The 27045-nt window shown below is 39.5% G+C and overlaps 3 protein-coding genes across 11 annotated transcripts in view; 1 reads left to right on the top strand and 2 right to left on the bottom strand.

Moving 5' to 3' along the window:
* Positions 1-1331: 1331 nt before the first annotated feature.
* On the bottom strand, positions 1332-8502 carry hepacama (hepatic and glial cell adhesion molecule a). Its single transcript, XM_044203314.1, has 7 exons — positions 8259-8502; positions 5572-5919; positions 4929-5210; positions 3485-3575; positions 3171-3238; positions 2936-3006; positions 1332-2169 (listed from the first exon to the last, which is right to left on the bottom strand). Exons 1-7 carry the CDS (start codon positions 8353-8355, stop codon positions 1807-1809), a joined length of 1320 nt encoding a protein of 439 aa, XP_044059249.1. The 5' UTR covers positions 8356-8502; the 3' UTR covers positions 1332-1806.
* Positions 8503-11633: 3131 nt separating this feature from the next.
* On the bottom strand, positions 11634-24347 carry spa17 (sperm autoantigenic protein 17). 9 transcript variants are annotated; one of them, XR_006378605.1, is made up of 11 exons: positions 24224-24347; positions 23763-24068; positions 23573-23626; positions 23434-23469; positions 23205-23321; positions 23051-23075; positions 22896-22936; positions 22768-22818; positions 22545-22657; positions 21255-21699; positions 20851-20949 (listed from the first exon to the last, which is right to left on the bottom strand). XR_006378605.1 is itself a non-coding variant. In XM_044202596.1 (7 exons), the coding sequence occupies exons 3-7, from the start codon at positions 20701-20703 to the stop codon at positions 12551-12553; spliced, it is 2154 nt and encodes a 717-aa protein (XP_044058531.1). In that variant the 5' UTR covers positions 20704-20711; positions 20803-20949; positions 21255-21547; the 3' UTR covers positions 11634-12550. The 9 variants fall into 9 exon arrangements, 8 of the variants coding, with proteins under 8 accessions (XP_044058531.1, XP_044058529.1, XP_044058530.1 ...); XM_044202596.1 differs by lacking the exons at positions 22545-22657; positions 22768-22818; positions 22896-22936; ... (4 more) ...; positions 23763-24068; positions 24224-24347 and adding exons at positions 11634-12606; positions 13985-14189; positions 17982-19758; positions 20466-20509; positions 20632-20711 and having other exon boundaries at positions 20803-20949; positions 21255-21547; XM_044202594.1 differs by lacking the exons at positions 22545-22657; positions 22768-22818; positions 22896-22936; ... (4 more) ...; positions 23763-24068; positions 24224-24347 and adding exons at positions 11634-12606; positions 13985-14186; positions 17982-19758; positions 20466-20509; positions 20632-20711 and having other exon boundaries at positions 20803-21003; positions 21255-21546.
* si:ch211-286b4.4 overlaps positions 22817-27045 on the top strand; it is a 51678-nt gene continuing 47449 nt past the window's right edge. The window contains exons 1-7 of the mRNA XM_044202591.1: positions 22817-22834; positions 25232-25276; positions 25426-25540; positions 25752-25839; positions 26175-26363; positions 26527-26632; positions 26745-26972. Of these exons, the coding sequence (XP_044058526.1) occupies positions 22828-22834; positions 25232-25276; positions 25426-25540; positions 25752-25839; positions 26175-26363; positions 26527-26632; positions 26745-26972 (778 nt within the window). The 5' untranslated portion in view covers positions 22817-22827. The remainder of the gene's footprint in view (positions 22835-25231; positions 25277-25425; positions 25541-25751; positions 25840-26174; positions 26364-26526; positions 26633-26744; positions 26973-27045) is intronic.

A 27045-nucleotide genomic window follows, 5' to 3' on the forward strand; every position in this document is an offset into this window, starting at 1 on the left:
AATAAGAATGGCCCACTTTCATTATCTGAGGACATTTAATTTTCCACTTACTGTAAGCCACTAGTGATTATGCACATGTTTGTGTGCTTGCCATTCTGTGGTTGTGTGTGATCATGACGCTGTATGTGTATTCATGAGTCTGTGTGCCAAGGAATAAATTGTTTGTCAATTAGAAAAAAGACCGCAAAGCCCAGATCAAAACAAGCGGAATTGATTTGCTTATGTAACAGCAAGACTCATCACACCTTCAGTAATGGAAGATACATTTCAGGATAAAAGCAACAAGTAAAATCATGCAGATTTTCACAACAAAAGATGTCCAGCTGGACCTCTGAAGAGAACACATTATTCTGATAATAGTGACCAGGCCACTTTGTGTGTGTGTGTGTTTGTGTGCATTAGTACACTATTTCACAAGCTTGTACCTTACAATTGAATACATCCTTTAATCTTTAATTGTTTGGGTCTTTTTATCCCATGCTCCCTGCCAGTGTTTTTCATGCAGTGGGAAAAAACAGCAGGATGATGATAAAATAAACTCCAAATTATATTATATATGATTACTCTTATACATGGAAACAGTTGCCATATATTGTAAAGCCATTTGCTTATTTCCAGAAACAGTCCATAATCAAGACGAGGCTACATGATTGCATGGCCATTATTATACTACGACAGACTGTAAATATGAAGTGTTTGACCACACGTCATTGACTAAAAGCCTCCTATTCAAGGGACCTATTTATTATTCTTTTTAGATATAACTGTGGGTTCAAGCACAGCTTGATCCTCACTGACTTTCGAATGTCAAGTAACTAAAGAGTAAGTGGCATTTTGTCATTAGTCAACCAGTTGCTCATGGTTACCGTCTTTAGGTAAATCAAAAGGGCAAAACAGTGGTGACACATCCAAAGCATAAAACATAACATTGCACAATTTACTCCAAAATCCATATGTCAACTGCTACACTTTATGTTTTAAAAACAGTTTAAAGAAGCTTATGAAAAGTTGTAAAAGTAAAATATATTTACAAGGAAAATTTATCTCTTCGGAACTCAAGTGTTGAAATACAGTGTTTAAAGAAACATGTGGGCGACATCTAATGGATTGGAAAGGAATTACACTCATACTCAAGAAGCGCAGATCCCATTCAGCTCCCTCACCAAGACTGTAAAAAGCATTTCTACTCTGTGGTAATACTTTGTTGTATGGTGTGTGAAGCACAATACAATAAAATTATACTGTACAAATCAAAAAGAGTAATAGCCTAAAATGTATGTTTTTCAGCAGGGTTGTGGTGGAGAGTGTTACAAAATTGAGGACAAACTAGAACCTATTTAATGTTTTTATTACCTCAGATTATACAATGACCTAATGTTGACTAAGAATACACATTGTGGTTTAATTGTTTAAAAAAAACAAAACAAACAGAGACCCCCACCAGACTTAAAATAAAACCATTAACTTACATATGTACAGTAAGTCATCAAGAAGCAAAATATATACCAGAGTTGGAAATTCTTTACTGTCTCAGCATCATATAATGATATACTACATGCTGGTAGACAAAACATAAATGTTTCATATGAGAGAGTATCATCAAAAGACTAGAGAAATACTTTGCATAACCATAGAGAAATAGATGATAAATAGTGGAATATAAAGACAAAGAGTTAGCTGAAAGTAAACTCATCTCTTATACTAGTGCATCAAATCCATGATCCTCGTAGCAGGATGCAACAGAAGACCAACAACTATACATGTACTTTACATATCACAGAATGAAAACCTACATCCAAGCAGTTGTCACTGCTGTGATGGACACTGAGTCTGATCACAAGGGTCTGGACACTCTGCCTCTACAGGCAGGTGGCTGGTTGGGATGCCTACTGGAGGACGGACTTTTCTTATCGGGCTGAAACTGCGTGGAGATGAGCCAGGGGAGTGGGCAGGTGAGCGGACAGGGCGTAGGGGAGGACCTGGAAGGGGTTGTGGGAGCGGCTGTGCCAGTGGAGAGGGGCTGCGGGGGTATCTGCGTGGGGCAGACCAGATGGGCCGCTCAGTTCTGTTGGAGGAGGGTGGGAGAACTGGAGCATAGGTAGCAGGGATACTCAGTTCTGACTGGCTGACCGAATTGCCAGAACATTCTTCCAAACGCTCCAGAGTCTCCTGAAACAAGATGGAGATACAATCGTCATGAGCTATGGTGTTTCATCTATGATTTTAATGAAGCCATACTTTGTACCAAAACATCACCTGGGGCATGTTTTCAGCCATGATAGCTGCATGGCTCTATGGATGGCAGTGTTGGTCAGTCCACCACTATGGTCCAGACTGAAATATCTCAACAACTAATTTATGGACTGCCATGACATTTTGTGCAGACATTCATGGTCCCCAGCAGATTAATCCTAATGACTTTGGTGTTCCCTCCGACTTTACCTCTAGTGCCACCAGCTGGTTGATATTTTTGGTGTTGAGGGAAATATTTTGACAACTATTGGATGGATTAGCACAAAAGTGTGTCCAGACACTCATTGTGCCCAGAGGATGAATCCTAATGACTCTCCTGATTTTTCCTCTAGTGCCACCATGAGGTTCACATTTGTGAAATTTCACCATTGGGTTGATCATCATGAAATTTGGTACAGACTTCATGTCCCCCTCAGGATGAATTACAACAACTTCAATCATCGTTTAACTTTTTATTTAGCGCCTCCATCTGGTCAAAATTTCAATTTTTTGCAAAACTTTGGTTTATGACTAATTACTTGGAAAACTAATGACATATATATTATACCTGCTAAACATCAGCATGTTAGCATAGGTGATAGCATGGGTGTAGACTCTTAGTCTTAATTAATTGTAAATGGCTCATATAGATACTTAATGGCTCATATAGATACTTAATGGAAATTTGGGAAGAGTGACTTACATCTTCATTGAGAACATAAAGAGGCATGGGACTCCTTCGACCAAGTGTAGTTGGTTTGGGAACAACATCAACTGCAAAAGATATATATTTATTTTAGTATTGGTTGACATTCTAACTAGTTAACTTTGTAATGCGTAAAAACATTCTTGAGTGCCCTAAAGGTTAATTGCAATATAGTAAAAAATATTAAGGTGTTGTACACATTTGAAGATGATCAGCTGTAACTGTTGCTCACCATCATGGCCATTTTCACTCTGCTCCACGTAGATGGGAGCTCTTTGGGGGACAGGTCGATGCTTCTTTCTACAGCAGGAAAAAAAAATCCCCCAGCTTAAAACACATCCAAACCTCACTGCTAAATGGTTGTGTTCATGTTGTTCATGTTCATACAAGCTACAGGTTACTGTGTTCATTGCTTTTTCACCACATCTTCTGAGTATGGTGACACTGTCGAGCTACTTTAGATTCTAGTCACATCCTCAAGTGCAATATCAAAGCCAATGAGAGAAAAGAGGGGGAAAAAGGAAGAGAAGAAAGCGTAGCTCTCACTTGGATGGTTTCCAACATGCACACACTGTCACCAGGGTGATTAGGAGGAATATGCCACCGGTGGACAGGATGATGTATAGCGAGCTCCGTCCTAAACCAGAGTGATACAGAGAGGTAGACAAGAACACAAAGAAAGAAAGAAAGATTTGTGTCAATAAAAGCAGGGCAATGCAGTTGCAGTCACTGAACCACTGACTTATACCTTTGCTTCACATATAACTTCAAAGCTTGACCTGCTTTACAAATATATTGCATGCAAAACCTCTATCAATCTATTCCTATTTTTCTCTTTGACAGTGGAAAAGTAACGTTTGCAGGATCAGAAGAAGTTGCGTCTTAAGGGAATACATTTGTTAATTTGGAATATAATTTTTTCTTTCAGACTGTAAGCTTATAATGAAACATGGCCAGGATATGAAGCACACAGAACATTTGATTTTGTATTTTTATTTTTTTAAATTGCTTGCCAAGTCTTTTGAGTGTGCTGGCATGAATATGATGCAGTGAAGTAACACATTAGGGTAGTCACTTTGAGACTTTGTGCCACGCTGTTATGCATGCAGAGGGAACAGAGAGCAGTTTGAGGGCCTGTAGTTGTCTCTTCATGCAGCACATCACAGTACAGCAATAATGAAGTCAGGATTACTGAAGTCCACTGAGGCAAAGCGTCCTCCCCACCTGACTTCTTTTTCTGCTCCCTCCTCATAAATAACTGTCCATTCATTGGATTAGATTGCCTCTCCCTCTCTCTCAGCCTGACATGTGGCTCTATACTGGCGCTCAGTAACAGCCGCTCTGGGCCAATTCTGCTGCACTCAGCCTGGATTTGCACTCGTTGTAAATGACATTGTTAGAGAGGCAGGCATGCTTGTGTATGGGTCAGCATGAGATGATAATTGCTTCTGCTAGCTACTGAAAATGGACGATTGTTGAACAATGAGCCAAAACATGTACAGTTTGTATAATTAGATTCTTAGAATATTTATACATTTTCATATTGGTATGTATTTATTAGACCTAGAAACCAGTGCTGGAATGTAACTAAGTACATTTACTCAAATAATTTCCCAGCAGTATGTAAAATAGTTTACATTAGTATACATTAAATCCATCTCAACCATGTACAACATTAAATGCTGCTTACACATGATTGCATAAGTAATAATAATTCAATATATATATATGAACAGGGTCATTCTGCATAATAGGTACTTTCACATTTACTTAAAGAACATTTTACTGATAACACCTCTGTAAAAGCAGAACTTTTACTTGTAGTGAAGTATTTTTACACTGTGGTATTGTTACTTTTACTTAAGTAAAGTATCTGAATACTTCTTCCATCTCTGCTAGAAACCCATCTGATGTTACAGTAGCATCATCTCTTCATCCTTAATGTAAACTTGTGTAACTTGAGATCCTACCGGTGTAACATGCCACCTACTGTAGACAGTGAGCTTGACAGGTATGCTCTTCATGCTGCTGATGGGGTTCTCCACTGTGCAGGCGTAAATGTCATCATCTGACATCAGAACACGTGAGATGGTCAGCACCTTTTGGTCATGTGAAAGCAGCAGACGTGAGTCATTGGTCAGCACCTTGCCTCCCTTCAGCCAACCGTAGATGGGCTTTGTGCCGTTGTCGTGGGAACAGTGGAGGTTAAAGTGCTCGCTGTACTCCAGGACAGACGACGCCATCATCTGGATGTAAGGTTTGGACACAGGAACTGAGGAAGATGACAGGACAAAGACACGGGGGGCTTGAGATTGATATTCAAAGATATGAGAGGGTGGTTGACCTCTAGTTATATAAGAACAAGTGATAAGTGGAATCCCATAGCTCTGAAAGTTGTTATCTTTTAGTATCTTAAAAAGAACACCACCAACACTGTGACTCACTCTGTATCGTGTTCTGAAAACCTAAATGCCACTATTACAATTACACTCTCTATGGCGAGATAACGTTTTTCAACTTGCATTGATTTTCTTTTAGCACAAAACTCCTCTTCAGTGTCCTGCTCTGATTGCTCAGATGTTTTGAAATATGAGCGAAACCCGGCTCTTTATAAGGAAGGTAATTCTGCACACCATCCACAGTGAGCTCAATGTAGCGCTCTCCAGTGAAGGTGTCATCCGTGATGGAGATCTCCACTTCGTAAGCCCCTTCGTCTGACAGCTGCAGGTTGTGAAGCAGCAGTGACCCATTCTCAAACACCAGGATACGGTTGCGGTACTCTGGCCTCAGGTTCCCTATGATGTCTGTTCCTATGGACTGAACAACAGTGATAGGTTTCTCTTTGTCCCTCTTTAGCTGCCACTTGATCACAGGCTTGTCGGAGCTGCTGCTGGAGTAGCTGACTGACAAGAGGGCCTCTCTGCCCACCGTGCCCCTCACCACCTGGGTTTGGCTGGTCACATTCACCCCTGACACCTCACCTGGAGAAAAGGCAAAGAGACAGTGGTGAGGTCTTGCACTGAGGAGCGGAAAGAGAAGAATATTAAGGATAGTACAGGGTTGTTTGGGGACAGAGTAAACAAAGGAGAGTCACTTCTTAGCCTTTGATGCTCTGCCAGCAAGCAGGGGAGTCAACTCTTCACACATAGTGAAACAACAGAGGACTTATGCAAAAACACACTAAGTAGTGCTACACTAATTACTACTATTACTACAAGAGCAAACATAAATGAAAAATCAGAGGGGCATGGATACAATGGCCCCATAGAATAACAAAGTACATTAATGCAGGTACAGTGCAAGTGCAATATTATCCTATTTGTGAGACTTAATTTAATTGGCTTTACCTGCAAAACATACTGTACAACAAGCCCCAAAATTTGTTGCAAACTCCTCATCAGTATGTTGGTTTTAAATAGTCAAAACACGTAAAACATTAAAACACATCTTACATGTTGATGCATCAATAATGTTAAGTACATGTACAAGTACATTTTAATTTTTTATCTAATTTAAAATGAATACTTGCATTTGACCAAAGTGTGCAGAGGCTGCCTTTGCCTTTTCTAGTACTTTTACCACCACAGCTGAAAAATATTATGCTACTATATGAGACACAGTTATATATTAAGTATCCTTTAATGTAAAACCCACATTTTAATCAATTTTACATTCCATCCTACTGACTTTGAATAGTTTGGATTCTAACTATTTGAATGAAACAATTGATTTCATTGGTATATATAGTATTTTAATAACCCTAACAGCAATAACTAACTGCAAAAAAATGCACTCTTTTTGGATGTAAGCAATAAAACATTTAATAAAATTGAGAATCCTATTATTTTAAGAGCAGCTCAAGTTACATTTTTTTATACCTTCATGCTGTCACAAAGGGCCTTAATTTGTTTGGCCAAGATATTTTTTTCTTTGTTGAAGAATTCAATGCATATTTACCCCAAAACAGTCATTAGTCAGTTTACTGTATGCTACACATGCAAACTCATGTGCACACATGTTGCTTTTACTCAGGCCCATGATGTCTAATCACGTCTTGAACACTAATCTGTTTCTCAGAAACTTCCCCCAGGAATTCCTCATGACCCCTTGTAGTGAACAAGTAATACACTAATTCTGATTTGTGTTCCCCAATTATCCTCCACATCTCACAGGGATACAGGGATAAGGTATTACAGTGTGAGCCACATTTCATCCTTTATAGAAGAGCCCTGTCTTGGAAACCAAACACAGCAAAGCTTTTATGTTCACAGTGGAGGTTCCTATAACTCAGCTATTGCTGGACACATGGAGGTCTAAACATTGGCTGCATGCCTTTGAGGGACATCCTACTGTTAGGCCTCAGTGATGGAAAGATCAACCTTAGAAGAGAGGGAGGAGAGAGAGTCTGCACTGTTCACTATTCTTTGCAATGAGGCAGTTAGCAGGGCATCGCCTCATTGCCGTGGTAACCATTTGGTCCGCCTGACAGGGGTTGCCAAGGCAATTAAACAAAGGGCATGATTGTTGGAACTAGTTTCCTCCCTCGAAAAGAGTGAGAGAGGGTTAGAGAGTGAGAGAAAGAGAGAGAGGGAGAGAGAAACTCTTTGTCAATGGTGAAGTTGGAGATTGACACAGGATCCAGTGATTCTACCAAAACTGGCCTGGTTGGGTAAACTGGGCACATGGTACAGTTGTGAAATTAAATCACACATTTTTAAACCAAAATCACGCACTAAACTTTTGACATGGCTTTACCCCTCAGATGAACTCATCTAAAGCTTCCCACACTCAAAAAAAAAAAAGCAGGCCCTGCCCTATTTACCAGCTCTCCACAAAACTTGATATCGTCACACTTAACCTACACAGCCCCTTCTTACACACCTACAATGGCCACTCCAGGCTCCTTTGAGCTGGTGATGGGGGCCCAATATAGAGCCCACCACCCATGAACGAATCCTTTGGCCGCCAGCCCGTGGAACACAAGGACAAGAAAAAACATCTGCGACTAATTTAACCTGGATTAACTTTGCTTCAAACAGAGTAAGAATTTGAGTTTTAATCTGTTTTTAAGTGACACAGAATTAATATAAACAAAGAAAGTAACCCAAAGACAGTAAAACACTGTGAAAAGATGTTAATTTAAATGATAATTACTGATGATGGGGCCAGTCAGGTTTCTCTTTGCTTGTTAATAAACCGTCGGAATTTCACAATTGAAGAAATATCCACTTGTTATGTCATCATCTGAAAGATAGCACAGTCTCAGGGAGCTTCTTTATCCTCTAATCTCTGGATGGCCCTAACAAATGTTTGGACTTACCTGTGAAGAGAAGGAGGAGGAGGCAGAGGAGCGTCAGTAGTGGAGGAATGTCAGTAAAACTGTCGCCTGTAGAGGAAGTCTTCCTCTCCACCTTCATCTTGTGTCCTGGGCAGAGTCTTTCTCCCACTTAGTGAGCATGGTTTATCCACCCTGGGCACGTCTCTGCGGCTCAACACTCTCTCCACTGCCTGCCTGCCTGCAACACTGGCCTCTGCCTGGTCACACTGAGCCCCACTCTCCTCACAGCACCCCAGTCACAGCCAACAACAGCCAACTGTGTGTGTGTGTGTGTGTGTGTGTGTGTTTGTGAGACAGAGACATAGTGTAGATGAGCTTCTCTCTTCCACTCCACATTGCCCTTTCAGAAAGGAACTCAAAGAAAATAGTGTTATTTGTTAGGGTTATTTATCTTTAAGTTATTTTTCAAAGCTTTCTGTAAAAAAGTGCTGTTTTTTACACTCTAAGTAAACCATTAGTGAGATGAATTCAATATTGAGTTGAGCTACTTTGCAAGAATTCCTGTTGGGAACCACTGTAATTCAGCCAAAACAGCGGCTCTAAGAGCCCACTTAAAGCTCTGAAATGTCTGAGTTTGAAAAACAACTCATTTTCCCCCTGTCTTTGGCCTACTTTTGTCACATTGCGCAAACTCCTCTCTGGACCGGAGCCTCACAGTAAACTTACAATTTGTCACTTGGCAACCAACCCTGCTGTTGACCCACACACAAACACATACAGCCTCGAAGCCTTTTGCTGCGGTACATTTCAGGTGCATGATCCATGCTACTGTACCTGTCTGAGAGCTACATACTTACATGAGCAACAAATTTAAAAAACAAAACAAATAAAAAGAGTTTTTTGTACCTACCTTGTCCTCTAGGTAGTGTAGAAGCTACACGAAGGAGGAGGCAACACTTTAAGAGAAGCTGCCAACAGCAGTGCATTGACGTTAAAAGATGTGGCTTTTGTTTACTACACTTTAGCTCTTTTTGTTTCCTGTCATTTAAATATCCAATGTGCATGTGAAAAACACATGTGTCAAAAGGTGCAAGTAAAAAAAAAAGGGAAAACATCAGATGATCTTCAAGAAAAATACAGGAAGTCTGACAACAAAAAATGTCTGAGTACAAAAAGTCAAAAATAGAATAGTTTGAATTAAGGATTTTAGTGCTTTAGATCTTTCTCCTGACTGCCAGTCTACCATGGAGCTTCGTGTAAGTCACTTTGTATTATATCAGACATGATGCCATGGTTAAATTGCCATATGTTACATCAGTCATTTTTCACTGTGTTTGGAGATTAAGGCATTGGCTTGTATGCATTGATGAGTCAGTTGCAATATAAGTCATCTCTTTCACTTTGGGAAAGCAGTCTTTTGTTTAGAGCATTTTGACAACAAAGGGAGGTTTTATGCAGAGGAGGAAGCATGGTTGATAGAAAGCTCCTGGAATGTGGGAACAGCTGCTGTTCACCACCACTCTCCCAGGGCTCAGACTCCCGTGTAGTGAGCCATCAAAGCCAAACCTCTCCCCTCCACCTCTGCCCTCGCTAAGAGCAGCACCTCCCTCTTCCTCTCATCTTCTGACACACTCTAAATCAAGGGGGACTCTTTCCAGTCAATAGAGGAAGAGAGAGGGAGCACAGTGTGTCTCAGTCAGTTTGGGTGCATGTGCAGTGACAGAAACTATTGTCACGTTTAGTCCACAACAAAACTGATGTCATCCTGTGTGACTCAGGCATACAGATGTGACAAAATGTATCTTTACGATCACATCTTTTGACTGGGATTCCTTTAGTTTACAGTGTAACTGATGGTGATCTATCAGGTGTTGCTTATGCAGCTGTGGTATGAAAGGCTACTTTCATTACTGCTAAGTTGTGTAACCTACTTAGTATTAGAGATACTGCATCTCCTAAGATGGCGAGGCCAGTGGCATAACCACTGGAAAGCAGCTAATTGCACCCCCTGCTGTTCGTCCTGGCTTTTTCATCTCTAATTATCACCCAGGAGACCACAAAGATTTTCTCTCACTGACAAGCTGTCTGAGGGAGAGAACAAACCATCTAAGCAGATCTTTCATATGATCTGCTACTAAAATAGTCCATGTTCAGCTTTTGTAAAAGGAAGGGACAGAACTATCATTCTCTGCTTCACCATGGTGTTTATGTGCTTTACAAACTTCGTCGCTCACATGAGGATCTATTAACCAACCACTAACCAACACGATTTTCAGACTCATATTCAATTTTTTTTGAAAACCTGTCTTTTCCCTCACTCTCAGAATTCAATCTACAGCACCAAGTGGGTGTTTTTCTATGTTTGGAGGTGTGCAGAATATTGATTGTTCACCCACAGTCATTACAGAGACAGGAGAACGTGGCCATGGCACCTCTGGGACTGAGTAGGAGAAAAGAGAGAATAGGTCCATATAAAACCCATAGAGGATATTTATGAGAGCGTGGCGGAGGAGGAATGTCAGCCTGAGAAGGAAGTGCTTTGCACTCTTGTTTTGCAAAACCACTGAGAGCAAGACTCATTGTTGTTGGTTGTCTTATCTCTACAGCTGGTGACACAGCCAGCAACCTGTGTGTGTGTATGTGTGTGTTCATGTGTGCACAACAGTGAAAATGAGTGACTTGAGTGGGATCTGCATACTAAAGTATGGGTTGTGTTTTTTCCTGTGTGAGAATGCATGTGCAGTGTGAGTTTGTGCAGAGTGCTGTATGGCTCAGATGTGTGTAGGTGGGCTGAGTGGGAGCACTGGGAGACTGAAGATGCTCTATCCTGTTTCTCATAAAGCGAACAAGACTGCCTGGGCAAATGAAGCAAAAATTGTGTTATGCTTTTGTGATTTAAACAGCCTTATTGCAATAAAGGTACACACATCACTCAGTGGTGTAGGTGTTTCTGACAATGCACCTGTTTATAGGATGAAAATATTTTATAGCTTAATACATCCAGGCTCTGTAACGGCATACAATGTTATTATTTAAATGGCCCTATCTAATAGCTATTATTATTAGTACTAGTAAAAACTAAATTAATTTGTCTACTGTAACTAGTAGTTCGAAAAATATGAGAAATAGTTTTTTATGATGAATTATTCATGAGATTCCGTGTGCAAGAGAGCCAGAAGGGAGACAAAACATTGTTTCAGCTTCATGGAAACAGCTCTCTCCAATTAGCAGAACTGCTTATGTTGTAGTGACAAAGGAAAAATGAGCAGCTTTGGCTGCTGTAATGTTGTGCAAAAATCTCAACTTTACCCCTCAAGTGAAGAATGGAGATGAGGTGACAGATGACATAAAAGGTATTGTTTGAAACAAACACGTACTTAACTTGAATTAATGAAGTTTAAAACAGACATTTCACCGTATATTTAAGGTGGATTTATTAGTGCAATGCCATGACTCTACAGAAAAGTTCAGCAATGTACTATTCAATTAGTTTTAAAGCATGGAGGCTCTGCAAACTCTGATAATGGAATTTCACACACCTGATTTAACAAGTCAAACCCACCAACACAACAACAGTGCATATTGACATAATGCATCATAATGTAAAGCTGTACCAAATGCATCTGGAAAAAAAGTGTAATTACTGCATGCTTACTGTTCTGGAAGATCAGATTTATAGAAAATGCCTGAAAAGGTGAAAAGTGAACTTACTTATCATGTGATCAAAAAGATAATCAAGGCAATTGCAATCTGTATTAAGTAACTTAGAATAAATAGAACATACATAGTTACTACTCTTTTGATATTTTTGATGTTTTAATCATTTTTGTAAGCAAGTCAAATAGGTAAATAATAGTCAAGATACAAAGCATATCAGAAAACAATGCAAAATAACAAATAATTTAAGCCACTAATTACGCCATTAAGTCAAATGCTGATGCATACAAGGTTTATACACAGATGCTATGAACAGATCCATCCAAAATAAGCCCTGTTTAGCATTTACAGGATATTCATTTTCACATTCACAGATCATCATCTAAAAACTAGCACACTACCAGAAGTTTCACAAGTACATGCAGTGAGTTGCAAATTCTGGGTCAAAGACATCCGTACTGCTGGAGAAGCAGAGAAGGAGTGTTAAAGTTCACAAAATTCACACAACACACCCTCAAAACTGTCGGTTCATTTTCTACTGCTAATTTGTGTTGAAAAAGAAAATGACTCCTGGGGTAGAAAGATGTGCCTGAAAGCCAGCCCAGCCAGCTTATGCCAGCCATCCCTCGCTACCTTGCTCCCCCCCCTTTCTCTTCATCCAGGTCAGGACAGGGGCATCACTGCTCTGGCACAGATGTGTCGTCACTCTCTACTGCCCCCGATCCTCCTGTCTCTAAAAACAGAAATAGGAAAGGCATAGTTAAGCACTGCAGAGGCAGGAAAAAACATTTTCTGTATGCATTCTTGTCATCAAGGTTAAAGGCTCCAATACATAGTCACGTAGTTACTTGTGATCTATTATAAAACACACTTGAAGAAAACTTGATATCGAGTTGCTACTTAAGGAGAATTCATTTTCAAAGGAGGTGAAACTTTCCATTATGCAAACATCTGTTTGTAGAATTAACTTTCTGAGTTTTGAAATATTTTGCAATGCTGAGAACTTGGCTGACATAACTGAACTGAATGAAATGGGAGGTGCTTGTAAAAGCTCTGTTCCAGTCTGACAGGTCCATTAATTCTGCTTGGCCCTCTGAAGAATATACTGTACCTAATGCACCTGGAGCTATAAATACATCTCCTACATTAGGATGCAAGGCAGCCAGCAACTGGGTTAGGGAGAATCATTGACGAGGATCCCTTGTGTCAGCCACATACCCCAAAAAAAAAAAAAAAAATGCTGCTTTGTCTTACAGGGAAAGGTGACATTATGAGAGCTGGGAATTTAAAACCTTGTCTTACTTCTCAAAAGAACATATCTGGTTAACATGCTTCAGGAAAAAAATCCGATTTAAGTGGATATCTGATGTAAATATCTGGAGTTCTAAGTTAAATTTTCTATGATTTTATATCATGATGACTGTTTTCTTTAAGCACATCTTTTCTCTCTAGCGATTTAACAGCACTTCTACAAGCAGATTCATGTATAACCCCTTTAACAGTAGAAATAATCGAAAGATTCATCTGTTGCTGGAGACACTATGGGGTAATTAAATGAGTCACTCAGTTATGTACTGCATTAATCACACTTGGGATAACCCATGAGGGGCTCTAAAAGGTGTATTTAATTATGTATAGCTTTTAAATGGTTTATTAATTGTAAATCAGTTTATGTTCCTACATTATGCTCAAAAGTGTTTCGGCTCTGAGAAAAGGTTATAGTCAATTGTCCCTCTAACATCTTAAAATGGGACACCTGTAGAACCAAAGAAGACTAATACTCAACCAATAACAAGCAGCATAGTTTAAAACATCAAACTATGCTTACTTTACTTTAATTACATTATGCTTAACATTTACTTCCTTAACATTTACGTCCTTAACATTTACTTGCTGACAACATATAGAATATCGAATTGCTTTAACTCTCACAAGACTCCGTTTATGGTCAAATAAGCAACTTATGTGCTCCATCACTTACCTTTTGTTACCTACTGTAGTTACAGCTTCTGATGGGTGCCTTTGTTATCATGCTTATAGTCACTTGCCATAATGCCCTCTTTAACAGCATTATGTGACCTAGTCTTACCCCATGGTTCTACACAACTGACCTGTGTCCCCCTGGCTGCCGTTGAGCACATCCCCAGTGCTGCTCACCTCCTCCCCTTCTGCTTTGTCCTCCGGCTTCATCTTCTTACGGGTCATGTGGCCACGGAAGCCAGCCTGGATCTTGGCAGCAGCTCTGTTGGCCTCGGGGTCATCCAGGGGAATGTCCATGATGTCCTCCTCCTCCTGGGGCCGGCTGCACTCCTCCTGCTGAGAGGACCAAAAAGTAGTAGTTTATCACAGAAGGGAAAGCATATTACATGATCATACGATGTTGTTTTTTTCCTGGAACATTGGTGAGAGAATATAACCCTCAACAGATTGTGACACCATATTTTGTTAACTTTATATGCTACGACGCTATCTTTTATACAGCGAGGGATGTGTGCTTGTTGCTGAGTGGCTCACCCTCATTACATGACTTCAATGGGGCTCTCAGGAGGTCAGTAACCCACATTGCCTCCTATTTTCTCTCCCCTTTTCTTCTTGTCATATACTGTATAATACTCTGCTAGCAAAAAACATGTCTGAGTCTGCCTATTTTGTAATGAATTATTTATTATCATTTGTCTGCTGTTTTCATTTTGACCATGGAAATGGGTCCCCCCCAAAAAAGGCATAAAACTGCACATTTAGCAGAAATATGGATTCTCAACCTGAGCAACGTTCAATGATTATTGATCAATGATCATTGTTCATTACACAAAATACTGCAATCTGCTTTTTCTGGTAAGAAACAAGGTTGGTGTAAAAAGTTTCATGTTTGATAATCGATTTATAATTAATTCTTCTAATTTCAAATAAACTATAGTGGTATAGTTAAAAAAAGTGTTCTTTCAAGGAAAAAATAACTTCTTGCGCTGCAACCTGGGCCGAAAAGGGTGACCCAGCGAAAATGCTGCTGTAGTCACCACACCAGCAGCTCATTCAGTGACTGAAAGTGCAGCATCCACTGTCCCAAAGGAAACATGGGGTGGGCGGAAGAGAAATTCTGGCTTGTCACAAAGTGTCAGTGGAATAGTACCAAGACTGTCGACGAGTTATGTAAACACCAATTCAAATTCTGTGGCGAACACATATCGGCTACACCCCGTGCTTTGCTTATGGAAACAGATTGACATTTCACACAAAGGCAGCCCACAGAATGAGCCCACTGTCATCCCACTACCTTGGTGAAGCAGTGCATCATGTCTCCAGTGAAACCCCTCCAGTGTAGGAGTGTGACCACCCACCTGTTCAGCCAGCATTCATTAGCCTCTCTGTCTGACTGCTCACTGAGCAGCCAGAATCCAGCTCTTTTGCAGAAGCAGAGATGCAGGACTGATGCACTAGATTTAGCTGGCTACACACCTTCTTAGGGGTCTTATTGCTTTTATCACCTCAGGGTCCTCAGACTTGATCTGACAGAAATGTATCTGAAATATTCTGATGCAAATGTCATGTAATATTATCCACTTAAGATGAAAATAGCTTGAAAACTGTGCAATATAGGACTTTATGTGGTCAATTTTCTGTGAAAGATAATTGTTCAAATGTTTAACATAATATATTTTACTATAGTAAAAGGACAAAAACAAATAAAAACAATACACACACATGGCTGTATGCAGCTTGAGGGCAACCAAACACTAGTAAATACCATTAGTAACTAACAAACTGTATTACCCAGTTAACTGTACATGCATCTACCTACCAAACTGATCAGTGGTTAAAAATGAAAAGAATCTATTAAAAAAGTTCATCTTAAGCTTCTACTTACATTGTGACAGTCCATGTCTTGCTCAGAAATGACTTCAGTCTTCAGGTGAGCTGACCTAGTATGACTTGTATGTCTCGATTTCTATGTGGACCAAGCAAAGCCCTCTTTAAACGAGTCACCGTTATAATACAGATGCCTCACTGGCTCTTACTAACAATCACTGTATGTTCAGTAACACCCGCTCACGCACAGAGTGAGAGAGAGAGACATACAGTCAGAAAGAGGGGAAGAGAGAAAGAGGGAGGGAGGGAAAGAGAGACCTCCTACAAACATGATAGCATGTGTTCCATCTTTTCAGTCTCATTAAGGCTGCTGACCTACTGTGTTCACATTACTGTTACAGACCTTTACCAGACCTCAACATTCAGCGAGTGCAGTCTAAAGAAACTGTAAAAGACTGAATATGTAGACTATTTCAGTGATTTAAAGTTTGAAATTTTTGACTCTAGTGAAAATGATGAACTATACAGTGTGGATATAAATTAGGAAAACACAAAGTGACTACACCATGCACTGAGCATCATAAAACTTCACAAGTTATAGTGTTACAATAATAAACTCCACAAATAAAAACAGATGACCAACATAGAAATACTATGTAAAAGCCAGATGGCCATAAAACAATAATTGCTGACTTTCAAATTCTACTAATGGTGTGAAAATAAAACAGTGTAAGCATCTTGGACTGGTTTACACTAGGAGGTGTTATAAATTTATTAGAGGCAGAGTGAGCTAACAGCCCTCTCCATCCCTCTGATCCCAGCTGGTATGGCCGCCCACACTCCTTTGCCAGCCTCAGAGACAAGACAGAGAGGGAGAGAAACAGAAAACGTCCATTTATCTGAGTTATATCTCTGACATTAACGCTCTCCTGCTGGTTTACTAACCATTCAAACAATATTATAAGTTAGCCTCATGCCTAATTTCACTTAGCTGACTTTCTTTATCAATCAGTTAATTTGTTAATTTGTCGGAATGATAACCACTGTGTAATTAAATGTACTGTAATCAATCATGATATAGATAGCCTGCTCATTTTAGCCTAATCATTAGTGTATACACAGTATTTATTCTCCTAAAATGATTAGAGTATAGGATTATCATTGTGTGCACAAAAAAAAAAAAAAAGAAAAAAGACTAGACAAGGCATCTGAGATACCGGAGTTAGGTCACTGTTAGAATAGATGGCCTATATATTGCACAGTTTTGAGGTAGTTTTGTTTGAGCTGAATTCTGCCACTAAGCAAGAGTATACAAAACAGCACTGTACGTAAAAGTACAGAAAGTGCTGTTTTACTGTTTAATCAGTCAGTTAGAAACTGCTATTAAAGGTAGATTACTGATACAGATGGTGCATAGCAACTATCAGCATCACCATCTCCTATTAATTCCATGACGACACTAAGAGAGAGCAGGATGGTAAGGGGTTACCATGGTAACATTCTTAGTACCCCTTCCTACACTCCCTCCCTGTGTGTTTGGAGCCATGTTGGTCCAGACAAATCAGACGGGCCTAACTGTGACAGCAGTAAAAATGTTAAAGGCCTAATTCACAAGACAAATTGTTCCGTCTGTCTTTTATGATGACAGATTACTGAATCAAGTTTCAATCTGTGGAGGCTGTGGTGGCTCCCGAGAGGAGAGTGGATCTGGCACTAACAAAGCCACAGTATTACAGTTTTATGAGCATGCAGCAGAGCTAAATGCTCAAACAGCATCTTGAACGCGCCCCCGTATATGAACAAAGACATAGATTATGGTTAACTTCGAGACAGAAACTTCAATTTCTGCACATTTGAGTTAAGAAGATTTAGATCATGACCCTCTCGATGACATTCAAAGTTTATCAGAGCAACCACCATATGTCATGCAGAAAATGAACTATTTTGGAGATATTTTCAATCACCCACCCCTAGAGAGTCGGGGGGGGGGGGCACTGTTGATCACACTCGTCCTTGAAAGGGTTTATTTATATAGGCTACCTGAGACAGGAATGGGAGCAGAGCAGCACCTCTGTCTGAAACTGAACATTTATCATCAGCCTACTGATAAAAGGAAATATGGTGAGTTGCAACAGCCTCTATCATGTTCAAATCATACAAGCTATGGCTGTAAATGGTAAACTATCAGGGCTATTTTATCATTGCAAATAATAAAATAATGTTAAGGCATATAAAAATGCATGAAATACGATGGCTCACTGATATATATACTCTGTATTGAGAAGAAGCATCAAACATTACCTTGTGACCACTGTTGCTTTCAGGCTCTGTGGAGTCCTTTTCAGAACCAAGTGGCCTTTCTTCTCCTTGGCTTTGAATGGGGCTGATGCTGCCCTCTCCACACATTGCATCACTCTTCTCTTGCATTTCCAAATCAGTGTTTCCTTCTTCTACAAGTTCCTCTGCTTCTGATGTTCTCTCCTTTGATGTGACCTCTTTTTCTACCACCGTATCCTCTGGCTGTGACTCTACAAGTGTTCTCTGACTCTCCTCGTTCTCCTCTGGTAGATGTTGTGCACTTGCCTCAAAAGTTTCAGTCTCTGCCTCCGTTGCAGCAGTTGATATATTTGACTGGGCTACTTCTAATGAATGATTTTCCGTGCCACCATCATTAATTTCTTTATCCTCCACCTCAATATAATCTGTATGTTTGTCCTCTTTGTCTCCTCCAACCGCATCTGTTGTCTCATCTTCTTTAACGTCAGGGTCGTTTGACTCATTCTGGTGAAATTCGCCTTCACTTATTTTCTCGTTATCTTCATTTTCTTGATCTGTTTCATCCTCTGGGTTCTCTTTGTCTGCCTTGGTGGTGGGTTGATGTGATGAGCTGATGTTTTTAACACCTTCTCCCTTCTCATCATCATCACTCTCATTTAAATTAGAATAATTTGTGTCCACCTTCTCCCTCAGTATATCAGATGCCTCATGCTGACTTTCCATTTCCTCCACTTCAGAGTTAACTTCCTGTCCAACTCCCACCATTTCAGGTTCATTGTGGTCTGGTGTACCAGATATATTTTGGTCTGTTGCCACTGCAGTAACCTCCTGTTGCATTTCTAATATTTTAGTCTGTAAGACCTCAACTGAATCCTCTTCCTCTGGCAGTTTCTCCTCAACATCTTTAATCTGCTGAACCTCTGGTACATCTTCAAAGCTAATCTCAACCAAGGAATCCTCTTTTGGTATAGCATTACTGTCTAAACCACCCTCTACATTAGTTAAACTTTCATGTATTCCCCCAGAAGAAGCCCCAGTCTCTGTTCCTTCCTCCTTGTTTGTTTTTTCTGCCTGATCTTCTGCTTCTTGTGGACTGCCCTCAGGGGTTTCAGATTGAGACAATGATGATTGTACAACTGTTTCCTCAGATTGGGGTTTTGAGCTTTCCTCTTCCATGACATGTGTATCGTCTTCAGCAGTGGCTCCTTCCATTGTTCTCTCTGTTCCTCCAAGTTCTGTAGCGCACACATCCACATCAGCTAGCCCAGAATACGGAAATACCTCCACTGGTTCTTCAACTTCAGTTTTTTCCTCTCCTTCTGAGTCTACAATCTCCTCATCTACAACTGCAGTCTCTAGTTTATCACCTCCCTCATCTTCTGCTGTTCCTAACTCCTGAGCACACAAATCTACATTGTAAACCCCTCTGAACGATAAAAAGTCAGTGGGCTCTAACTCAGACTGAGATATATCTTGGTCTGGAACAGAGCTGCTATCTTTTTCATTAGCTGCCCTGTCAACTTGATCAAATGTAGTTATTGTTGGGTTGTTCTCCTCCTCTGTCCCACTCACTTCATCTGGCTGTACATCTGCAGCTGGGAGCCTGTTGACTGATTCCTCTTCTGAAAGTCCCCTTTCCGCTGAAATAAAGTGTTTCTCTGTAATATCATGTTTTTCATTTTCTTCTGCGCTTTCAGTTAAATCAACCTCTTCAGAGACATTAGGTTGTGTGGTGGAGAGATTTGAGGCTTCTGCTGAATGACTGGATTCATCTTCAGTTTGGGACTCATATGATTTTTCTCTAAAAAGTACCAATCAAAATGGAAGGCTTAAGTGATAATAGTGATTTAAGTGATGCTTCTTCAGAACAATACAATGTGATAATGCCTGTGTGACACTCATCTGGAACCTGTGACTGTCTTCCTGCAGCTCTTGTCTTTCAGTCCTGCCCTTTCCTCTCTCACCTGTGACACTGCAAACCTGAAAGCGCTTTCAACACTGAGCTGACATTCTGCTGTAATTCCAGGCCTCTATTCCACAATGTATTTTTGCTATTATGACTATTCTATTCAAATTCTAAAGTAATTCTCTTAAGCTATTGTATTTGCTTAAAAAATCGAAACACATTACTTTAACCAATGTATAATGATTATTTTTGAGAATTTAAAAACGACACCTTCCATGAGGTTAGGACAATGCATGTATGTCCAAACCTCATTGCAGGTGTAGCTGTTGAGTGATTGTGATATGATAATTGCAGTTATGTGCTTAAGATTGTGCACTTTTCCCCCTAATTCCGTTTCCTAATCAGGGCAAAAAACAACCATGTCTACAGACTACCTCACACGACTCCAGATATAAACCTTTAGGTGATAGACATGAAAAATATAATATTTTATTCTCATTTCTTCTTCACTTGTCACTTGTTACTATTCTTTCCCTCATGCCCATCCTCTCCCTCTCCTGTTGATCCTCCTGGCTGTTGATAGCACATAAGTTGAGACTCACTTGGAAATGGCCACCTCTGTTGCAGGCTCTTTTTCAGGACTAGCCTGTTGGGGATAAACAAACAACAACAAAGGTGTAATTGTAAATAAACAGAGACACATTTATAAACAGAGGAAAGATTTATAGGTAGTAGGTATAGGAGTAGTAGCTTATATACTGTAGGTACCTCAGCAGCGTTGAATGAATGGTTGTTGTAGAATCTATCTTCCAGTTTAGCAGCCCACTCAGCAGGGTCCATGCCACTATCTACAAGCAAAAAAAGAAAACAAAATTATATATTATTTGACAACAGTTAATGACATTTGTTTAATTTTACCACATATAAAGATGCAGTTACCTTCTCTTTGCTTGAGAAGAGTGTCGAAGTACTGTGCAGCATATTTAGGAATGTCTTCAGGCTGGTCTCGTAGGACTTCTCTGGCCAGTCCCTCCAGGATGGTACCAAATCCTTGCGGGACCCGCAGGTGATTGTTGGAGAAAGGCACTGCCATTTTTTAGGATACACTGGAGCGTTAACTTCTGTGACAGCTAGGGATATCTGACCAGGAGAAGTCGAAGTTTTTCTGAGTAATTTACATTCCTGCCAATGTGTAACATAGAAGGGGAGAGAAGCTAGCTAACACTGGGGACTTTCTACAGAATATAAGCTAACGTTAACTTAACGTTTGTAGTTAAATATAGTAGCTAGCTAGTCATCACACCACTGAAATTGCTTAAATATATATTCAGCAAGATTTAGAAAGTGTCAAAACATAACGTTAAGGTATTATTTATAGCTACATATGTTACCTGAAATTACTTGCAATTCGTATCCACCTTTACTTTTGAACAGTTAGCTACTGCGTTTTGTTGACAGTTTCTAGGCAACGGTTGTAACTACGGACACTGACAAGGCTCAAATGTCACAAAACTCACAAGAAAGAATGGCTTTATTGGCTTTATAAATGCGGTTTCAGCATAAACATAGCGCACGTAACAAAACAATATAATAAGTACATATAAAATAGCATAGCATTAAAAAAAGGCAGATTAGCATGTTTAACGAAAAACAGACGCGTGTTTTTCTTCTCCCTCTACTCTTCAAGCTGCAACGACCTCACAGTCAGGCATATGTGATGACTGCATACTCAGAGTTGGTGCTCATCTTGCGGCTGACCTCTCTGGGCTGGGGCACATGCAGTCTGTCAGCTGAACGTGAGGCCTGCAGGTGAGGCCTTGATTCATCTCCCCACCACTGGAGTACAAGCAGAGAAAAACTCATGTAGCATGTTATATAATAATAATAAAACATTATTTATAGAGCACTTATCAAAACAAAGAATAAAGTGCTTCACAAAGAGAGAAATAAAATGCCACAGTGAATGATAAAATACATAAAAACAATAAAATAAACAGACAGCTCAGGTAAAATCAGTATATGCTTTCCGATAAAAATGCGTTTTTAAGGAATAGCAAGTCTTTTGGGGGCCCTTCTCCTCTTTAACATTTTTTTAATTAGGTTTACATAGTATTATACAATATGCAGATGTATAAACCAACACTGAAATAAATCACAATAATAAAGTCAACTAACTTAGTAAAATTTGAACAGTATATCCATTCAGTTGCCAGTTTATTGGGTACACCTAGCTAAGTAAACTAATACAATCTATCTTAACAACTTTACAATAAGTCCTACCTTCATGAAGGTTATAATCAGTTTTTTGAAACTGTTTTAGAGAGTTGTTGAGTCAAGTTTTTGGTCATTTTGAAGGCTGTAGTTTGTGGTGCTGCTGAATTGCACTGCGTCATACTGAGACATTTTTATAATGTTTAGTCTCTGCTAGTTGAAATAAATACCTAATAAACTAGCCACTATGTTTATTTATACAATTCCATGCGCAAAAACTGTATAAACAAGTAAGATAAACTTAAGAAGTGTTAAAATTGTGATAAATAAAGTTTTTTTGTTTGGCAACCCCATAGTGACTGATGCTCAGATTCATGTACATGATCTATGATTGCAAAGAGTTGCTCATAGAAGAGAGGAGAATAAGCAGTCCTATGAATTTGGGTTTTAGTAAGATAAAAGTCCCTCACCTCTTTTTGATCTCCAGGAGTCAAGTAGCCAACCTGAGTGAGCTCTGGTGTACTGACACCTCGGACAGTGATCATTATGTCAGCATATGGAACCTCAGTGTCACTCTCATTATCTGGGTGAAAGAAATGATTCAATATATCAGTAATTCTCAATCTTTGTTTTGTAGACAGTGATGCTGTGTCACTTAGAAAACAAGTGAGGTGGAACTGCTGATCATCTTACCTGGTGTAGGAATCCTTAAAGTCACTCTTTCACTTTGCGTTGACAGTGGCCCTGGGGAACATGACAGGTATGAATGGCAGGACTGCTAAAATTCTTGCACTTTATTTTTGATATTTTAAACTGTTTACCCTTCACTGGTGAGAAGACAGCGTGAGGAGGAGGTAATGAGCTGAAACGGTAATGGATAAAGAAATTAACTAATAAGGGATTTCACAAAATCAATGGTTTTCAAAGGTAATTGAACACAGATTTACCCAAATAGTCATTCTTAAATTGTACTCACCATGACCTGGACACAACAGGCTCCCCTGGAATGTGTGACATTATTAACACAATGATATAGAGATTAAATTGTGTATTGTGTATTTTCTTTCTTATTCAGAAATATTTGCTTGTCACTTATTGTGTATGTTCATATTGTAATATTTTGTAATCACCTTTACAATTCCAGCTCTGTCTGCTCCGGTTCAGACATAGGTAAACAGCCAACGCTGCAAGCACCATGGCCACAGCAACGGTAACTGTTGCTAAAACCTTAATTCCAGTAAATTCTCCTGTTAACATGGAAACAACAGCATTAACTTGGATTGTAGAGGCAACTTTTACTTTTCAGTTCCACATATAGATGTACATAATTATATACATTGCTTCAAAGTGCCATCTCACCTCCACTTGAATCTTTTGGCTTAGCAGGAAGAGATGCTGAGAAATGTAGAACATAGTATATGTAAATAAAATTAATATATAAAAATAATGTATGAGTGGAATATTTTCTATCAGACATTTTAAAAAACAAGGTCCTCACCATTTTTAGTTTCAGGCTTTGGGCTAACTGTCCAGTTTGGGGAACTTGTTTGAACTGAACAAACAAACAAACAAACATTAAAATTAAATCTACTTCTGGCTTTGTAACATTTGTTTACTTGTTGCATTCTTAAAGAATTGCCAAAGACAAGAAATATCTTATATTGATTTTTCATATAATGTCTATATACCTTGAAGTTTCAGTAAAACAATACGCTCTGTTTTTTGAGGAAGTTGAGTGTCATCTGTATGTTGTGTGTAGCAAGTGTAGTTCTTCTTGAGATCTTCAGTGGACACATTTGATAGATGAAGAGACATTGTGCAAAAGCTGCTTTTGCTGAATGTCCCGTGACAGCCAGAGTTGTCTGATGCTTCACTCCAACAGCCACGAACAAATCCACTGGAGCAATTGTAGGTGCAGTTTAATGTAAGAGAGTCCCCTAATGCTACAGTCAAGAAATCAGCAGCTATCTTCATATTAACACAGCTCACAAAATCTGCAAAGAGAGAACATTTGATCTACTTTTATATAAAACATTAGGTTACATCAAACACCAAGCACAATTCTTATAGATGCATCATTGAATACATGCACATGTATTTAACACGCTTAATTGCTAAAGTCCAGTGACAAAGAGTATATACACTTTACCTTGTGTCATCCAAAAAAAGAGCAAAGTGAAGAGGACTGAGATCATCATTGTTGTTCCCCTGTTTTTCTGATTCGTGCTGCCTCAAAACATGCAATCAAATATCTTCTGCTCTCGTAGTTGGGTGATGCATGCACCTGCAGAAAAACGCTAAAATACCCACACATACAATATGCTCCAACCATTGGGTAAGGCTACAGGAAGTGGCATACGGCAGGATTCAGAGCTGTGTAAAAATAAATCATAACTTTCCATTTATTGCACCTGACTTCCTGCAAAGTAAATTTCTGTTGAAAATGTAGGACAAAAGCATATTCTCAAACATGATGATACACAAATGATACACTAACATATTTAAATAAACAACATTTTGCTTATGCATTAATATTGCAAAGCAATTGCAACTGCAAAAACATGAGAATGTGGTTTGCACATATATCTGCAGATGTACCATTGCAGCTTACTTTCTGCTCAAACAGAGGATGTGTCTGACATTCATTTCCCACTAAATCTAAATAATTTATTTTTAAATCCTCACCCTTTTGAAGACAAAAATGGTTATACAGCGTTCAACGTTAGCCTCTGGATCAATTTAACTGATTCCAGAAATCCATCAGATTTTTCATATCTTTTCCACATTTTATTTTCTTTGTAACTCCTAAATGAATTCCACAGTTAACATAAATAATTGAAGTGATCCACTAACAGAGATAATATCTAGGTTAGCTTTAGCACAAGCTCATGCATTATGAAAGTGGAAGGTACAGTTACAGATCATCATTGCACACCATTATCAGCTAGAGCAATCACAAGGGAATCACGTTTCATGCTCTTGTTTCACTTTCAGCCACATAGGGCCTCTCACTTTCTTGCGTTTAAACAGTCAGTCATGAAGGCTCAGACCAAACAGTCTTGAATGAAAATACAGAAAAAAAGAAACAGTGTGGACTTGATTAGAGATTCAGTGATAATGTGCTCATGGCATGTAATGCATCTGTTCTGTTTTTCAGCTTCATGGATTTTCCTCCTGCTGACACAATCTGGACTCTCCTTAGGTAAGAGCAATGACTGTTTAAAGTTATATAGTTGTTTTTTTTTACAGTATATTTAACAAATTAAGCTATTAAGAAGAAACAAAGCCACCTTGACTAGACAGTTAAACATAATGACTAATGACAGACGCCTACATCCTTCCTGACATTAGAATCATCTGAAGGGAGCGCAGACATCCCCCTCGGTGAAGAGACAGATATTGATCATTGTCCAGAAGGAAAATACGTCTTCCACCAACTTTGTTTAGAGTGTCCCTCTGGTCATTTGTGAGTCATTTACCATCTTTCAAATGACTGACCTGTACACTTTTACTATGTACACTATTAAAATACATAGATAAGGCCATAGTATTATAAAGAGGAATTATTTTTGCTCCTTTGAGGAATCGCATGTAAGAATTTGAAATAAGATTTTAAAAATGAAATGTGACATTTAACTCTACCGTAGATAATAAATTCATATATTTCTGTTATATAGTTGTCCTGGCAATGTATCTGCACCTCATAGATGTCCAGCAGGGACATTCAACCTCTACACAGGGAAAGGCAGTATCAGTGACTGCAAGGTAAGAGACGGCTGTGGGTAAAAACCCATCATCATACAACACAGTGGTTCCCAAACTTTTATTCTGTCAAGCCCTCCTTTGAAAGCCAAAGAAATTGCATATTTCCCTTGATAGTCTTTCTAGCAATGAATCAGATTTATAGACCTTCTTCATAACAAAGGTGTCATGGCAGGAAGAGCACAGGTTAACTAATAACATTAACATCTGTCATCAACAGAGACTCTCCAGAAATTATTGCAATGCAGCAATTCCAAACACAAATACTGTGCTTGATGCTGCATGTCAGGTAGTATCGTTGTCATTCTACTGTCTTTACTAATTCCTGTGTGTTGTAGCCTTGTTTTCCAGGTCTGATCAGTTCAGAGGACAGAGTGGACTGTAGGCTGTGTCCTGCAGGTTTCTCATGTGATCCAGACAACGGGACCCTCTCTTTATGCTCCCCAGGACAACATTCCCCTGAGGGGGTCCTACAGTGTCTGACCTGCCCTGTAGATTCTGTTTGCACCTCTGGATTTCCTATTAAGGTGTTACAAATTACAATTACAAATCCTTCCTCCAAAAATGTGTTGTATCTGAGAGAGAAAACCTCGTTTGTCATTATAAATGGTCGTTAAAGTTTGCCTAAAAAATATATATATCTAAGTCATATGCTTTTTCTTCTTGCTCATCTCTTTATGTGCCTTATAGTGTGGGTCTGGCAAGGAGCCCAATGTAGATCACACTGCGTGTAATGACTGCCCCCCGGGCTTCTACTCCACTGTGTGTACTATCCAGTGTCTGCAATGTCCAGCAGGTATTGCAGTAATAAAATACCATTAACATATCTAATCTGCTCTGAATACTGTGTTAATTTGTGATTAAAAAGGTCCCACAACAATTGAAAATGTGTCCTCTGCCTGCCATAGGAAGTTACTGTCCAGATAGTGGGATGTCACAGCCTCTCCCCTGTCCTCCTGGTTGGTCTTCCTCATCTGGACAGACCTATTGCCATAGCTGTAATGATACGTCTTTGCTGTGTGGGGGAGCTGTGGCCCCCCGCTGGAGCCAGACAGTCCACAGGTCCAGTCAAACGATCATCTGTCGACCAGGAACATACAAAGACAAGGGGGAAGAGTGTGTGGTTTGTTCAATAGGTTAGTGTTTATCACTGCATACTGCCATTTATATTACAGTGTTCTTTCCTCCTGGAAGAAGCCTAGTATTTGT

Source organism: Siniperca chuatsi, linkage group LG7, assembly GCF_020085105.1.
Source record: "Siniperca chuatsi isolate FFG_IHB_CAS linkage group LG7, ASM2008510v1, whole genome shotgun sequence".
In the NCBI taxonomy this organism is placed as follows: Eukaryota; Metazoa; Chordata; class Actinopteri; order Centrarchiformes; family Sinipercidae; genus Siniperca; species Siniperca chuatsi.

What these genes read in the sequence shown, in the direction of transcription:
- hepacama (XM_044203314.1), bottom strand. Translation starts at nt 8,355, where the DNA reads ATGAAGGTGGAGAGGAAGACTTCCTCTACAGGCGACAGTTTTACTGAC. An exon ending in CATTGAGCTCACTGTGGATG is followed by an intron (nt 5,211 to 5,571) that starts GTGTGCAGAATT and finishes CATCTTCCTCAG; the next exon opens with TTCCTGTGTCCAAACCTTAC. An exon ending in TTTATGTTCTCAATGAAGAT is followed by an intron (nt 2,170 to 2,935) that starts GTAAGTCACTCT and finishes ATCTTGTTTCAG; the next exon opens with GAGACTCTGGAGCGTTTGGA.
- spa17 (XM_044202592.1), bottom strand. Translation starts at nt 20,956, where the DNA reads ATGGCAGTGCCTTTCTCCAACAATCACCTGCGGGTCCCGCAAGGATTT. An exon ending in ACAGAGGTGGCCATTTCCAA is followed by an intron (nt 19,759 to 20,465) that starts GTGAGTCTCAAC and finishes GGTACTTTTTAG; the next exon opens with AGAAAAATCATATGAGTCCC. An exon ending in CGGCAGCCAGGGGGACACAG is followed by an intron (nt 12,607 to 13,984) that starts GTCAGTTGTGTA and finishes TTCTGTTTTTAG; the next exon opens with AGACAGGAGGATCGGGGGCA.